The 17,518-nt window shown below is 38.9% G+C and overlaps 1 protein-coding gene across 1 annotated transcript in view; it reads right to left on the reverse strand.

Annotated features, from left to right (window-relative positions):
• Positions 1 to 958: 958 nt before the first annotated feature.
• The window catches only part of LOC100375206 (nucleoside hydrolase-like), a 40,770-nt gene continuing 24,210 nt past the window's right edge, over positions 959 to 17,518 (reverse strand). The window contains exons 2-5 of the mRNA XM_085490805.1: positions 9,239 to 9,419; positions 7,042 to 7,336; positions 4,987 to 5,129; positions 959 to 1,341 (exon numbers count right to left, since the gene is read on the reverse strand). Coding sequence (XP_085346931.1) covers positions 1,012 to 1,341; positions 4,987 to 5,129; positions 7,042 to 7,336; positions 9,239 to 9,412 — 942 coding nt within the window. The 5' untranslated portion in view covers positions 9,413 to 9,419 and the 3' untranslated portion in view covers positions 959 to 1,011. The remainder of the gene's footprint in view (positions 1,342 to 4,986; positions 5,130 to 7,041; positions 7,337 to 9,238; positions 9,420 to 17,518) is intronic.

Raw genomic sequence — 17,518 nt, forward strand, 5'->3', positions numbered from 1 at the left:
GAAAGAGGTCTACCTAAGGTACCTACACACCAAGTATCAAAGTATTCGGGCTAGCGGTTTTCAAGAAGAAGTCAAAAATAGCATTTTTGACCAAAAATATTCGCTATAAATAAGACAATTGAACATATCCACATGAAATGAACAAATCTGAGAGAGAACCACCCAAGGTACCTTCCTAGAAAGTTTCACAGCTATACAGTTTGTGGTTTTTAAGAAGAAGTCGGAAATGTAAAGTTGACGACGGCGGCTACGACGCCGAACGCCGACGGACAATCAGTATTACTGTAAGCTCAGCTCGACTTCGTCGACAGCGGAGCTAAAAAAACTAATGTGCATCAGTCACCCATCTATGGAAAAGAGAAGAAAAAAGTTATTTTGAATCAGATCAGAGAAAAAATTTACATGCTTATACAATACCAAGTTTAAATAAAATCAGTCATAGCATGCCTGGAAGATGTTTGATGGTGTTCAGTCTGTCAAAGGTCAAATAAATAATAGATGTGCTTTTGTGTCAAATCAAAGAAATGGCAATAATCCAAAATATAACTCCCTGTTTCAGATATTGTACAACCGTAACTAATTAGACAATGGGAGTTACCATCATGAAATGAAAATGTCTGAGGATGGACCATCTAAAGTATTTCCCTGGTAAATTTTAAAGCAATATGGCAAAATGTTTTCAAGAATAATTAAAAAAACGTTAAGGTGATACCGCCAAACAATCAGTGACTAGCTTTGCAAAACATAGTCAACAAAAGAGCTAACTAATACAGCTAAAGTTGCTGTTATAAACACAGCCACACACTCATATGTAGTGTATTTAGTGTGATTTAGTGAGAGGTCATTTAAAGACAATGACTGTCATTCATTTATCAAAAACGCTGCTACCTTGGCTGCTTCTTTAGATTTGTTTATTTCATGAAAAATGTTAGACAATTATTCCTGAATTAAAAAACACTTGTTCAAAATATTACATATATTTATTTTATTCATTATTCAGTATTATGACATTTATTCTAAAGCCTTCCACATAAGATCTAGATAAAGATCTCTGTTAATTTTTATTATTATGTTGACATTGTGAGATTTCTTCAATTTCTCTCTCCAGTCAATCACCATTTGACCACGGGTTAGCGTTCCATTAAGCTCAACGGTTGCATACTTCTTTACTGATTCCACTATCACGTCGGGTAGCAGTACAGCGGCCATAGCAACAGTGTCACATGAACGAAAATATCTCCCCTCTATAGGAATGAGAGATTTATTGATTTGCTGCTCACGTATTCTCCTGATAAATTTGGCTTTTTCTGTTGGTTGGTTGGACCACTTTTTGAACCATTCCTAAAAAGAGAAAATAATTAAACAACAACAAAGGTATTAATTAAAATAAACCAAAATGTTTTATTTTTAAATATGTTGTTAGGTTAGACTTTTCAAAGTCAAAGCAACAAAATTTGATGCAGCTGTTTTTTGAATTTTCATTAATGGTTTCAAGAGTAAGCCAGGTACCACAAGGGTTATCATTTGGAAAAGAAAATTTACATTGTTCAACAAACTTGTAGCCAATCATATTCTAGTAAGACAGATTTGAAGTCCAGCATCACAAATTTCAGAAATGTTAACAAAATTTGATCAAGACCTTTAAGGTCACAAGGTCACTGGTTACTATGTATCTGTAAGGTGTTAATCAATATCGCTTGAAATCTGACAGTGTTTGAAAACATATCAAGAATGTAAGGGCTAAACTAGGCTTGTCACATGGTGCACTTGGACTATGCAATTAAGTGAATGCTATTGGTCAAAAATAATATGTGTATGCTGAACAACGTTCATGGAAATAAAGAATAGCAGACTTCTGTTGACATCAAGATTGTCATCTGCTAATATTTATCACTGACATGTGATCATGTTTTGACCAATGAATCATCATCACTACTCAGAATATGAACTGTTATGCTTCTTGTAGAAATTTAGATTAAAACCAAAACTTATTGATAATGTGAAAAAAAGAAAATACTATATACAGGTTGTATTATTTAAAAAGGCAAAGATGGACAAGAACAATATTATTGTTTCATACTACCGGTGGTATATCTTGCTGTACAAAATGAACTATGAACAAGTCATTGTCAATGACACGTCCCCGTTCCGTTCATATTTGAGTGACATATACATTCAAAGCAGATCATGACCGAAATGCACCTGCATATGTACAACACATTGTGCTAAATCTGAACAAAATCCATCCATGCATGACTGAGATCCGGTTCTGAAATTGTGAAAATACGTGATTTTGATGCATTTTCGGCCTTAAAATGGCCATCATTCCGCTATTGTTAAGCAGATCATGAAACAAATGCACATATCTATTTGTGACATGATGTACCATGTGTGTGTGAAGTTTGAACTTGATCAATCCAGACATGTCTTGGATACGAATCCAGAACTGAATTCTTTAACAAAATGGCCGCCAGTCGGCCATTTCGAACTTGATTCGAAAAAAAAAAAGACGTGCATCAAGGTCCTATTATGTTTAATGTATGTACCAAATTTGAACAAAATCCATCGATGCATAACTGAGATACGGGTCCGGAATGGTGAAAATGTGCGATTTCAATGCATTTTCGGCCTTAAAGCGGCCCCCATTTGGCTATCGTTAATGAGATCATGAAACAAATGCACATACATATTTGTGACATGATGTACCTTGTGTGTGTGAAGTTTGAACTTGATCAATCCAGACATGTCTCGGATACGGATCCAGAACTGAATTCTTTAAAACAAAATGACCGCCAGTCGGCTATTTCGAACTTGATCCGAAAAAAAAAATGACGTGCATCAAGGTCCTATTATGTTTAATGTATGTACCAAATTTGAATGAAATCCGTCCATGCATAACTGAGATCCGGGTCCGGAATGGTGAAAATGTGCGATTTCAATGCATTTTCGGCCTTAAAGCGGCCGCCATTTGGCTATCGTTAATGAGATCATGAAACAAATGCACATACATATTTGTGACATGATGTACCTTGTGTGTGTGAAGTTTGAACTCGATCAATCCAAGCATGTCTCAGATACGGATCCAGAACTGAATTCTTTAAAACAAAATGGCCGCCAGTCGGCCATTTCGAACCCGATCCAAAAAAAAAAATGACGTGCATCAAGGTCCTATTATGTTTAATGTATGTACCAAATTTGAACAAAATCCGTCCATGCATAACTGAGATCCGGGTCCGGAATGGTGAAAATGTGCGATTTTGATGCATTTTCGGCCTTAAAATGGCCGCTATTCGGCTATCGTTAATGAGATCATGAAACAAATGCACATACATATTTGTGACATAATGTACCTTGTGTGTGTGAAGTTTGAACTTGATCAATCCAGACATGTCTCGGATACGGATCCAGAACTGAATTCTTTAAAACAAAATGGCCGCCAGTTGGCTATTTCGAACTTGATCCGAAAAAAAAAATGACGTGCATCAAGGTCCTATTATGTTTAATGTATGTACCAAATTTGAACAAAATCCGTCCATGCATAACTGAGATCCGGGTCCGGAATGGTGAAAATGTGCGATTTTGATGCATTTTCGGCCTTAAAATGGCCGCTATTCGGCTATCGTTAATCGGATCATGAAAAAAATGCATGTGCATATGTCCCATATAATGTGTGATGTATGAGTGAAGTTTGAACTTAATCGGTCCATGCATGTTCGAGATACAGGTGATCACGGACGCACGGACGCACGGACGCACGGACGCACGGACGGACGGACGCACACAGGGCAAAACATAAGTCCCCGTTTTCGGACTGCGTCCGAACGGGGACTAATTATCCAGACATAAAAACACTATTTTTGTAACACATATCTGTGTATTCATTTGATGTTACAACGACATTGTCTAATATGCATATGTAATGATTGTTTTGGTATATACAATAATAATCACGCAATATTTTGTAATAGTGATTTTGATTTTTTGACTAATAAATACTATTGTGAGTCCTTTTTAATGTTTTTAGTTATGACAAATAATTCAAAATGTTTATATCGTGTTGAATCAAACAACAACATTAAATCATATGTTTTTTTTAAATATCTTAAGAAGAAACAAGCCATGCATGGCACAATTACTGTTAGCTATCACATTTAAGATGTATAGTTTTGTTTATAGTACACTGTAGCCTCGTTCTAACAAACTCTTTGGGGGACATACAATTAGTTTGTTATAGTGAAATGTTCACTATAATGAAGCACATAATACATTGGGTTTGTTGTGAGCGGGAGACATGCTATGTGTTCATTATATCAGGAAATTCATTATAATGGTGTTCATTATATTGAGGTTACAGTGTAATATAATTGAAACATAAACATGTCAGAGATATGAATCGAGAAGCTGATGCTTGATTATAAACATTAAAATAATTGAGATTCAGTCATCTTGTATCTGATCATCAAATGAGTAGATTATGCACTGGAACAGCATTAATTTAAAAAAAAAATGGGCACCAGTTGGCCATTTTGAATCAGATTGTCAAACCAATACATCTGTATATCTATAACATGATGTATAATGAATAAATAAAATTTGAACATAATCAGACAAAGCATGTCAGAGATATGGCACTAGAATCACATTCATTAAAACAAAATGGCACCAGTTAGTCATTTTGAATTCGATCTGAAAAACAAAATGAAGTGCATCTGGAACCCATATGGTCTAACGTATGTACCAACGAAATTGATCCATAAACAACCAAGATGCAGTTCCAGAATGCTAGAAATGTTTGATTTTTGATGATTTTTAGAACAAAAATGGCCGCCATTCGGCCATTTTGAGTTAGATCGTCAAAGCAATACATCTGTAAATCTATGACATAACGTATAGCGAATAATAATCATAATCATAAATGTCATACTAGGTGGTGTTTAAAACTGAATAAAAGTAAGAAGAATTCTTGGGATTTGTTGAACCACTTACATAGCTGGGCATGTTGTCATAGTCACAACATGTCTCCCAGGTTGCTATGGTAACAGGACACTGACACTCATTAAGAACAGCAAAAGCAGCCACAGGATCAAAATAGAAATTAAATTCAGCGCCAAGAACTATATTACCTCTACCTTGAACAAATCAAATACATAAAATGTTATTTAATTATTGTTATTAACACTATTCACTGGGTACACAGATTTTTCATTTAAGATTTTGCACTGGAAAGAAGCAATAAATCTCTCTCAAACCCATTTTATTTTTCAAAAACAGGGAATTGAAGATTTTGTCAAATTAACAAAACTAACAAAGGTCAACTCAATACATGTACACTATCATTATCAGCACTTTAGACCTAATAGTGTCATAGTAGAAGTAATTTAAGCATTGGTCTTTGGTAGCTAATTTGCATAATTTTTGGCGCATTAACTTCTCATGAACAAATTGCTATCTACACTCATCAAGGCAGCTACACACCAAAAATCAAATGAAGCGGTTCCATTCAGACTCCAGACACAGCACCAAATGAAGTGGTTCCATTCAGATTCCAGACACAGCACCAAATGAAGTGGTTCCATTCAGACTCCAGATACAGCACCAAATGAAACGGTTCCATTCAGACTCCAGACACAGCACTAAATGAAGCGGTTCCATTCAGACTCCAGACACAGCACCAAATGAAGCAGTTCCATTCAGACTCCAGACACAGCACCAAGTGAAGCGGTTCCATTCAGACTCCAGACACAGCACCAAATGAAGCGGTTCCATTCAGACTCCAGACACAGCACCAAATGAAGCGGTTCCATTCAGACTCCAGACACAGCACCAAATGAAGCGGTTCCATTCAGACTCCAGCACAGCACCAAATGAAGCGGTTCCATTCAGACTCCAGACACAGCACCAAGTGAAGCGGTTCCATTCAGACTCCAGACACAGCACCAAATGAAGCGGTTCCATTCAGACTCCAGACACAGCACCAAATGAAGTGGTTCCATTCAGACTCCAGACACAGCACCAAGTGAAGCGGTTCCATTCAGACTCCAGACACAGCACCAAATGAAGCGGTTCCATTCAGACTCCAGACACAGCACCAAATGAAGCGGTTCCATTCAGACTCCAGACATAGCACCAAATGAAGCGGTTCCATTCAGACTCCAGACACAGCACCAAATGAAGTGGTTCCATTCAGACTCCAGACACAGCACCAAATGAAGCGGTTCCATTCAGACTCCAGACACAGCACCAAATGAAGCGACTCCATTCAGACTCCAGACACAGCACCAAATGAAGCGGTTCCATTCAGACTCCAGACACAGCACCAAATGAAGCGGTTCCATTCAGACTCCAGACACAGCACCAAATGAAGTGGTTCCATTCAGACTCCAGACACAGCACCAAGTGAAGCGGTTCCATTCAGACTCCAGACACAGCACCAAATGAAGCGGTTCCATTCAGACTCCAGACACAGCACCAAATGAAGCAGTTCCATTCAGACTCCAGACACAGCACCAAATGAAGCGGTTCCATTCAGATTCCAGACACAGCACCAAATGAAGTGGTTCTATTCAGACTCCAGACACAGCACCAAATGAAGCAGTTCTATTCAGACTCCAGACACAGCACCAAATGGTAGATTCTTTTGCAATATTTGTTTTCTCATTATATGTTTTGGGTATAAACTCATGAATCTCTGCACAAAATGACAGAAACTATTTCAGAAACCATTTGAACATACTTGAGTATGATCTATAAAGATGCTACATCACAAACACTTCGAAGTGAACACAGAAACAATTTTGTATTCATGTAGTGTAACTTGACTATTTTATGAAATTATTTTTATTTATCATTACTCTGAATATTATTTAGAGTCTGTGTATTGACTGCATAATATAAACATAGGATTTTCTCAGTTCAGTGAATCCTGTTCATTTTATTAATGATAAGATTTCAGTATACCAAAATTGTTTCTGTAGTATACTGGCAGTATTCATTATTTTTAATCACAGTTCATATTACAATCAGCAAAATATGCAACCATACCTTGGTAGTTTCCACCCATCACAATCATTTCTTTCAATTTACTACTGAAATCTGCATCTAAACGCATCGCTAGAGCTATATTTGTCAGAGGACCAAGCGTTACCAGAGTCAATTCTCCCTTCATTTCATTTACATATCGTATCAAAGCATTCACTGCCATCTCAGACTTGATGTGACTTTCATCTGGTGTGTTCTCTGGGTCTGGGGCATCACCAAGGCCATCGCTACCATGGAAACCATCCTTTTTCCAATCATCTCCCGCAAGACAATGCTCTGAACCAAGATAAACAGGAATCTGGAACCAGAAAACAATTACCAGATATAAAGTTTATAGTGTGTATTGTAAACTGAGGAGATTGTATTCATCCATTATCAGAACATGTATTGACTTCACATCGCTATGTTACTCAAGTTTGTTTCCTATAAGTGTGGTACAGAAATATTATTACTGACTGAATATAGGGGTTGATTAATAGTAAAATGTATCAATCATTTTTCCAGCAATCCTTGTGCAAGATTACAATTATATGTTACAATTGGTTTTCCGGTATTCCGAATGTGTGCGAGGAAGAACAACTCCTCATATAGCAGCTGTGCCTCCCTCCCCCAGCTGTAGGCAAGTCAGGAACTGCTATACAGAAATTCATGAGTTCAAGAAAATGTGAGGAATACTGAGAATGACATTATAGCTGCATGAGTCACTCACTTAGACAAGCCAGTATAAATTACTCAATTTTTATCTACCGGTAATATAAGATGGGACTATTTTTTATCTACTTTGAACAGATACAATTGTTATGAGATAAAAATGTTTAAAAGTGTTTGTTAAGTTATAGATTCAATCTGCTACGATACGTGATTTGTACAACTAGTTTAATGCTTGAAGACAGGGGTTTATTTGAAAAAAAGTACAATCATACGACCAAACTCCCCTGACCATAATATTCACTGATAGAGGGCGCACTATCAAAATAGCAATATGGAAGCCTGTCTGTCTATAGCAATAAATAACAATATCTTAACAGTAAATGTTTGTATTAGTGACGAAGCCATTAAAATATGTCACTGTCTAACATGGTATCTTATTGTTTGCAAACAAATACCACGCTTGATATGAACTACCGATACTATTTGATGGTGAAAAAGTTGCTTCAATCATCAGTAATGTTTTCATACAAAGAAGATGGTTTTAAAACAGATACCATAACAATTCACAACTGTATAGTAGTAATTATGTTCGTTTTGGAGTGTATTTTATAGTTATTTATTATTCAGATAAGTACATCTATTCACTTATTTATAAATACTGGCATATACAATGTATATATATACATACTGAGGCCAGAGTATGATTATACACAACATTTTCAGAATCAATTGAAAATTTTGTTCAAGCAAATAATACAGAAAAACTTGTTTACATTTTAAAAATCCTGAGAACAGACCATTGATAAAAGATTTAATTAAATACATAAAAACATCATATACGACAAGAAAACAATATTATGTTAAACAAAAACTCATGGAAATGTAATATTTTAATTTTTATCTACAAGTAATATTTCTTTACTGTATCTTTATGATAAGTATAGTTCTAGTTTGTAGAATAGTTTGTTATACCTTTATTACATTTGTATTCACCTAAATTGAATTTCTTTCAATATGGTTGTAATAAAGTATTACCTTATCTTATCTAATCTTATCTTATCTTATCTCATCTTATCTAATCTTGTATATATATATTAATATGAATTGCAAGTAACATATATTGTATCTGTGTATAGATTTAAATCTTGTGTATTTTAAAAGCTGAAAGTAAAGTGTGATTTCAGAATGAATGGATTGTTTTTAAATACAGTATGTATATATTGCTTATTGAATTTTGAAGTTTTTATTAAAAATCAGTAATTTTTCTGAAGTGAGACTGGCATATTAAAACTGAGCAGACTTACATCAAGGCGATTGCATATATTCAGGATAGACTTACGTCAAGGCGATTGCATATATTCAGAATAGACTTACATCAAGGCGATTGCATATATTCAGGATAGACTTATGTCAAGGCGATTGCATATATTCAGAATAGACTTACGTCAAGGCGATTGCATATATTCAGAATAGACTTACGTCAAGGCGATTGCATATATTCAGAATAGACTTACGTCAAGACGATTGCATATATTCAGAATAGACTTACGTCAAGGCGATTGCATATATTCAGAATCCTTAGGACATTTCTGGTAACTTGCTTGGCTCTTGTGTTTCCACTGACACAGGTAATTGCAACAATTTCAACATGTGGATTGGCAAGTGCCATCATAATGGCTTCAGCATCATCAATGCCAGCATCTGTGTCAATTATCATCTTCATGGTGTTTCTGTACATGAAGAATAGAATAGATTAGAATAGAATAAAATAGATTAGAATAGAATAGATTAAAATAGAATGGAATAGAATAGATTAAAATAGAATAGGAGTTGCTCATGTCAGAGAACAATTTTTTTAAGTATAAGAACAAGGACTATTAACTCCTTGCCCGGGTTGTTGGTAACCAGTAGTCTGGGTACGAATTGAGGTGTATCGACATCTGGTGAAGCAGCAGCACTACCTGTTTCATCACTCTGGTGAACACGTAGGGCGTTGTGCCTAACCCGAACAGGGGAGGCACTCGAAATTCGAATACTTGGCCCAGCTGGGCGATTCGAAGGAGATGGCAACTCGCTGGGTGCATCGGTATGTGCAGGTAGGCCCCGCTTAAGTCTAGTGGGGCTAGCCAGTCGAAACGGTGGATGGAGAGAAGAACCCTGAATGGTGTCTCCATGTGGAGCACGAGGAGCACGTACTGATTCAGTCTGCCGAGGTCCAGAACTGGACGCCCGCCACTTGTAGATTTGGTACTACGAACACATTTGGGTAGAAGCCTGGACTTAGTTCTGGCTGATGTACCCTGTGTATGGCACCTTTTCCCAGCAAACTGCTACTTCCTGCTGATTGCTTCCGCCTTGCGGGAAGTTGTGACCTGGCCACTCGCCGAACACATGCCTGTCTCCCCGGTTGCAGAGGTGAGCGTCAAACACGCTTCCCCCGCTGCCAGGGTAGACGTCTGCCCAGGGAGGGTGAGAGAAGCCACCACCTGGCTCTTTCCTCTCTGGGGACGCGCCACTACTCTTCCCTCCCATGGAAGGGTATGAGCGCTTGCCTCCTGGCTGACTCTGGCTAGCGGACCACGCCCTAGGGCGTTGTGTTTTCTGTGCTTTGGGTGCCCTCCGCTTGCCCTTGGCAGGGCCAACTGGCTAGCAGATTCGATCTGAACCCTCTGGTTCATTGCACTCCGAAGCTCCGAGACTGTACCCACCATTCCCTGAACAAAGAGGGTGGAAGATGTCCAGTCTGCATCACTGAGGTGGGGACGTACCTCCCCCCGACTCAGCTTGTGTGTGAAAACACGTGCGTATAAGGCCGCGTCTCATACATGTAGCACAGTAGTGGCCCCGGCCAAGAGAGCCAGGTGACACTAGGGCCCACCAGTAAAAGTGTCGCCTGGTCTAGGAGGCTGGTGCGTTCTGCCTCTGAGGTCTCCTGAGTCCTGGGCGTGCACAATAATGCGCTCAAACAACTCTGCCCTCAGGGCTGGATGGGTCGTCTTCGATTGGCAAGAACGCCCATGGAACGCAGCTGTCCCCTTTTGCTCGGTTTGCCAACGGAAATTCGTGGTATCGGGGTCTGGGGAAGGAGCCTTGGGATCCGGTTGGGGGCGTTTTGGTCTCATCCCGCACTATGGGGTCTGATCCCGAAACCACACCGACCGGGTAGCGCTTGGTCATGCAGGAAGTGTTGCCTAATGTCTTCCCCACCCGGGGGCCTTAAGCATTACGTCCTCCGCAGCTGACCAACGTCCGCCCATCAACACCGTTTGCATGCTCTGCGTCCCACTCCGCACTCGGACGGACAGGGAGAGACGTGCTGACGGGGTTGCTTTGGATCCCGATGCCCCTGATCCCATAAGCGTTGAAGCAACCTTAGGTGGTCACCTTAGAATCAAGGGTGGGGGTATTTACATCATATCACTGGGATCGATGATACTCCGTATCACCCCAAAAGCGTGGCTCACCGAGTCATTACGGATGGAAGACTCTGAGGGGCCGCCCGGAGTACCGGCTGTATCCGACACGAGCGAACTGCGTTTCCTTTCACTTTAAATATGTGAGAGGGAGCGTGTTCCACTGTGCGTCTCATGACAGGGTCGGTTCCCTCTGGGGACGCCCGTGGGACGGTAAGAAGGGAGTCAAAACCCACAGCGGAGACCAGACACAAGGATAAATTCGTTACCGTTGTGCCGTTACCACGTGACGAACCCTAGCTGGCTGAAAATAGGGGGGGGTCAACGTGTGCCCTGCCCTGAAAGCCCTGCCCTGAAAGCCCTGCCCCGAGATCCGAGGCTTGGCTGCCAGCACCCGTTGGCATTTAGTGCCCAAGGCTCCAGAGGAGGCCTGGTGCAATTAGTCTGAGCCTAGGCCTCACCCAAAATTAGTGGGAGAGCCGCGGCTGGGAATGCAAACAAGTTTCTTCCTGCTTGCCCACCGAGGGGCCGCAGTGCCTGCCAGGGACGCAATTGTCCTAACAGTCTTTCGACCAAAGCCCTCAACTCGGAGGCAAACCCGGCGCCGTGCGAGGAAGGGTCCACACAGGGACCCGCAACGGGCCCCATAGGAGGAAAGCCTGCAGCCGATAAAATTGGGTAAACCATCGCCTGAAAAAACAGACTGTGAGGATGCCCGCCAATCAGCGGGGGGAGACCGAGAAAAATATTGGTACCTCCACCATCGGGCCTCCTACTCAACGTCCCGGTACACGAAGCACCAGTAGCTGAGTGTGAGGACTTTCCACTCATGCCAAACACGCAACTCACGATTTGTTTACTGGACGTGCAACCTTGCTGTGACGCCGTCAGTCCCAGCGATCTTGATGGCCCTGAAAGAAAATCTCATCAGAACTCCAGTGAAAAACACACACCTTCACGCAAAAATCCCGAACCCCGCACGCAGCTACGACAAAGTATCTTGGATGCGGGTTCTATGCTGGTAAATTTTGAATATAACCACTGCACAGTCGACTCAAAACAAGAGGAGACCAAAAAGAAAACGGCAGCGAGCCCTGGTGCTGTCATTACATCTATACATTGCTAAATACATTGTAAATAAAAGACGACATGCAATACACGAAATACAGTTGTAAAAGGTGCCACCGCGAAACCAACAAGTGGTTACGTAGAGGCGCCGGGTTTTAATTTCTTTGTTGTGAAAAATACTACACACAAAGGGGAGTTAATGTTAAGTTAGATTTCATAATAAATGTCAGTTTTCTGTCTTGTCTACCTTTTTGGCGCGCTCGTGACAGTTTTGGACACCCTGGATGATGTCACCAGTGTATCAAATCAGTACGGCCTAAACAATACTAATTGCATAATATCCAACTGTTTTATCCTAACGGAATGCTTACTACATATTATGTGAAATGGCTGCTGTTTTCTCACCTAAAATCATTCACTAGTACATCAATATTATTAAAAGTGAAAAAAGGCGTTTCAAACTTAGTTGTAAGAAGGGGAACTTGCTGGGCAGCTTGCATGGCCAATACATGTATACAAATGTATTAGTTGTCTGAAGTGTATATAAGGCACATTTTTGTACGATTTTTGACTAAATTGCCACTTGTGTACTTGTTCGTTAAGGAAGAATGAACCATAATATCAAGTTTGCCGGCGTAGCAGGTCATCGTGATCGTCACCGCCACTGGCACACGTTTGTACACTGTCGCTGGACCCCGGCACTGGACAATATTCAAGTTGGTAAGAAGTTAGAAAGAACTACAACGGGGTTGTTCTGGACTGAACAATTACTTATATGGTAGTCAGTCAAAGTGTCGACTTCTATATCGATCATCGCTGAGTTTGTCAAAATCGTATTTGATGCCTGAATTGAAAAACTTGCGTGACGGACACGTGTTCCAGAGCTGGGGTAATTAACAATATCTTGGTGTAAAGAAAATCTTGAGATTTTTGTGACGACTAAAAAAAAAATTATAAGCTTATGAATATAGTCTTGAGACTTTTGCATCTGGTGTAAAGAAAGTCTTAAGATTTTTGTATTACCGGAAGACAAAATTGTGAGAAAATCGTATATTTAGATGTAATATTCTTTATAAAGCCGAGATGTCCAGCAGTCAGACACGATACATACTTATTAGCATATAACTAGTTGTTTATCTGAAGTACGTGAACATAACATAGAAAAGCCATAAATCAAGTACACTGAGTGTTTATATACTCTCGTGAACTTGAGCGGGAAACTTTGATACAAATATGTGGTGTTGCCTCTCATGTTTGCACATAGCACGGCATTCAAGGTCTTATCCAGAATGGCAAAGGCTGGACTTCTTTTTTGTTTAAAAAAAATAATTAATTGTCAGTTTAGCCTTTTTAGTGTGATTGCAAAAACTAGCGTGATCACAAAAGAAATCCTGTGAAAATCCACTGGACTTAAAGCAATTATTTCTTTTTTGTAAAACAAAAAAGAAGTCCCGACTTTGCCAGTCTAGGTCTTATCCCGTTTTGTTACATTCAAATTGAAGCAGTATAAACAATGTGTATAGCAGCATACAACATCAGTGATAATAATAAACATTAAACCTTTCCATATATATTTCTGACAAAAATCTTGAAAAATTGCTAAATTTGTTTGGAAAAATTTCTACATGAAAAAAGTTTTATTTCGAGTATTTTGAGTATGGAGAGTTTCCGTTGGGAGGGTTTTACAGTAAATAGAAGTACAATGTATCTGAAACATAGGTGTAGTATGCGAATGTCACTGTGCGTGGGATTATCACACTGCGACACACCCGGGACTACGGGTTATTCCAGGTTTTTTTTCTATATCCACACCCCTACAGATGATTTAATTCCGAGGGGGGTCATATTTTTGATTATTTTTTTTTTCATATTATCCACACTCCCCACAGATGATGTGAATCCATGCGGTCGTAATTTTTAAGCTTCCAAGGGGTATTTTGTAAAAAAAAAAAGTGTCAGCCAAGAGACCTGGGGGAGGGTGTACGCCTTTTTAAAATGCATGCAGTCATACGTGGCTGTACCCCTGCTCGCAAACTGTTTTAATCCAAGAAAATCTATTTATTATTCTGCGACTGTGCCGATCAAGCCCACACAAACATATCAGTCGCAACTTAGAATAAAGAACAAACCAATGTGTTGAGGCAAATAATTCATGTGTATACTTGATACATTCATTTAAAAGAGTCTGACTTACATGTACTTGTACATTTCAGTTGTTCTCAAATTTCATTGGCATCCATGAACTGGAATAGTTCACATTATAAATTAAAATAAACTCAACTCGACATGTGGCTATTACATCGGACATTACAACACTTGTATACATTTTATTTATAATATTTGAAATCTCAGTATTTTACTGGCTGGCATGATTAGAAAGCTTCACGTTCATTCCCATTATTCCAACTATATTTTATTCACACGCGCAAGTCTGGTTTGCGCGCAGGTTATCATTAGAATGCCATGCACAAGTCTGATTTGGGCGTACACTCAAGTGGCATATATACAAAACTGCATCTCACCTTTTCCACAGGCAACTACCCTGTAGAGGCACCCTTACATACACGGTCATGTATGGTAGGCTCGCACGGCAATTCACATTCATTGTCAAGACCATGAATGAACACAAAGGACTGGGTCACAAAAATTTCCAATGGAAAATTAAATAAATTTGGCTTAGTCAAAAGCTTGGAAACTAGTCTATAATAGTTGGCAGAAGAACATTTCTTTTATTTGCCTGAGCCTTGGAATGAAAGTCGTACATAATATAAAATATGATTTTGTGAATATACATCATGCATGGTCTCAGATATTGTTTAGAAAGTTTAATGTTCCGCGTAGACCAAATATAATCACGCAAAGTATAAATTCAAAGTGTTTTAATACATTGGTGAGAGGTCGCATTTTACGTGAACAAGAACATGCATTTAGAAAAAAAAGCCGAAGTCAAAATTTTGTACAACATATGCCGTGACAACTGAGTGATCAGCGACATCATTTTGGGGCGCAATTGAATTCAAGTACTTCTTTGCGAAACTTGCTGCGCTGCGGTGCTGACATCAAGTGTATGTTGACCAAAGTTTGGCACGTTACCTTAGCAACCCCTTTCGTTCTTGCCTCGTGTGTCGTTCTAGTGAAATTGTTATGATATCCGACAGTACTGTAATTACGCAACTTGTACACAACTCTGTACTGGCTTTTCTAATCACGCAATTTTGTTTACAATATTGTACCGGCTCTGAATATTTCAACATTGTAATTGCTTTCATAATAATTACGCAAACTCAAGTTATTTTTACAATTGTTAGGGTACTGACCCGGGGTATTGGGTCTGTGAGTATCTCAATATTACCGACGTGATAATGTTGCATTCGCAATAATTACGCAAACTTACACATGTACGCATTTAAATCATTGAAAAAGATAGTAGTCAGGTGTCTACCGAATGTCGGGAAAATATTTTAAATACTTCATTGATGTTCCTATTGTAGTCCAGAGTTTTTTAAATCCGGTTTGGTCCCCGAAGACGAGGGTGGCCGGATTCATCTTAAACTAGTGGCAATTTAAGGTTTTTTTGGAGCATGAGATAATTGGCCGGATGCCCTTCCTGACACCAATCCACTGTTTCGGCAGTGGGCCTAGCTTTTGAAGGAAACACCCATCATGCAAGGCAGCATGTGTAGAGGTATGTGCTATACATGACCTGGTGAATTGTGAATTATTTTATTCGAAATGAAGTGAATATGCAATTTAAATAAACCATACAATAACATACCATATCATGCGCACGGTTTAAATTTTATTATAATAATATAATAAACTCTGGGCAGCGCACTTCGATTACATTATTCATGTACATTTCAACTGATAACCACATGTTTGAATTACATGCGAAAATGGGCAATGACCTCCAGAGTTCATGCACTGACATTTAAAGCGAGAGAGTTGTCATCTACGCATGCTATCATAGTGTGTCTACCCACGTTTACCCTTAGCTGAAGTTGACAATACATAAATACATACATTATGTATTAATTGGTTAACTTGTGTCTTTTGTCACACCAAAATGGTTCAATATTTCAGGGCAAAAGTATTGAGGACTGTTCACAATTATAATTATCAAACTTTTGACATATCATATGAACATTTAGGTTTTAAAGTTGTATTATGTTTTAATTTTTGTTGAAAATTGATCATTTCCTCTTTTCAGAAATATGTTTTACTATACAGCATACATGTACATTATACATGTTGGTTTGAGTTTTCAACAACTTAAGGAGTCTCAATTCAACATTGTAAATAAACTATTAAATTTTGTACTGCTGGCAGGTTCTACTGTTATCACAATACTTTTTCGCTAAGTTTCGCTTAGTTTACGCTTTTAATGTGCAGCCAGACTCCACAGGCTAATGTTGGTAAGTTACTCACTGTTGCATCATGGGATTTAAGTTGTTTTCCTAACTTAAATAACTTGGCCATTTTTCAGGCAAAACCCATAGATGTTGTCCTGGATTTTGTTTTTGGATTTAGTTAAGGGGGTCAAATTAACCTATTTACAAAGGGCTTTCAACTAAATATAAAACATAATATATACAACTTTAAATTAATGTTTTCGTGACATTAAAGCGAACCTAAATGCAGCCTGGCTTAATTTATAGTTGTGTATATTCTAAACTGTATTCGAAATAATATTGCAGTGGTTTAGTTTTGTTTTAATTATAACTGTAGCTTGGATAGGCATTTGAAGTGCTTGCAATTAAACACCATGGAGGCCATTCATGGAGGAGAATAAATAACGAACGAACATATTTAACATCCGGGTACTTTTCAAAGCTATGACGTTTTAGTATCTGATCGCATTCGTATACGCCATTGTACATAGCCGTTTATGCTGCCAAGCATTGTGTACTATTAGTATAAACTCAACTTTTATATGCACAATGTGCTTTTTAAAACTTGGGTTAGAGCCTTATGCGTTTGAACCACAGTATTCTGAGAGTGAAAGCCCAATTGCGTTGAAGTACCGTACTTCCCAGATCGTAAGCCCCTCCCGAGTATGAAGCCCATTCCTCTCTTTTTACTAGGTATTTATCGAGTTGAGAGTGTTTTTACTGGGCGTCAACGATATTCTTTAAAATATGCGTGTAAAAGGTGTGTTTCATTTCATAATAATCGTGATTGGCATGGTAGTTTGGTTCCTGCTTTTATGATGGCGAACGTACACAACGTGGTTTGCATCCTTTCTATTCTGTCATTTACTTAGGATGAACCCCGATGTTGCAATACTGGAGTAATCCATATTTCTTTGAGTAGTAGCTTTCCAAAAGCCAAAAATGTGATCGTTAAGT

Source organism: Saccoglossus kowalevskii, chromosome 15 (genome assembly GCF_978046115.1).
Source record: "Saccoglossus kowalevskii chromosome 15, keSacKowa6.1, whole genome shotgun sequence".
Classification (NCBI taxonomy): Eukaryota; Metazoa; Hemichordata; class Enteropneusta; family Harrimaniidae; genus Saccoglossus; species Saccoglossus kowalevskii.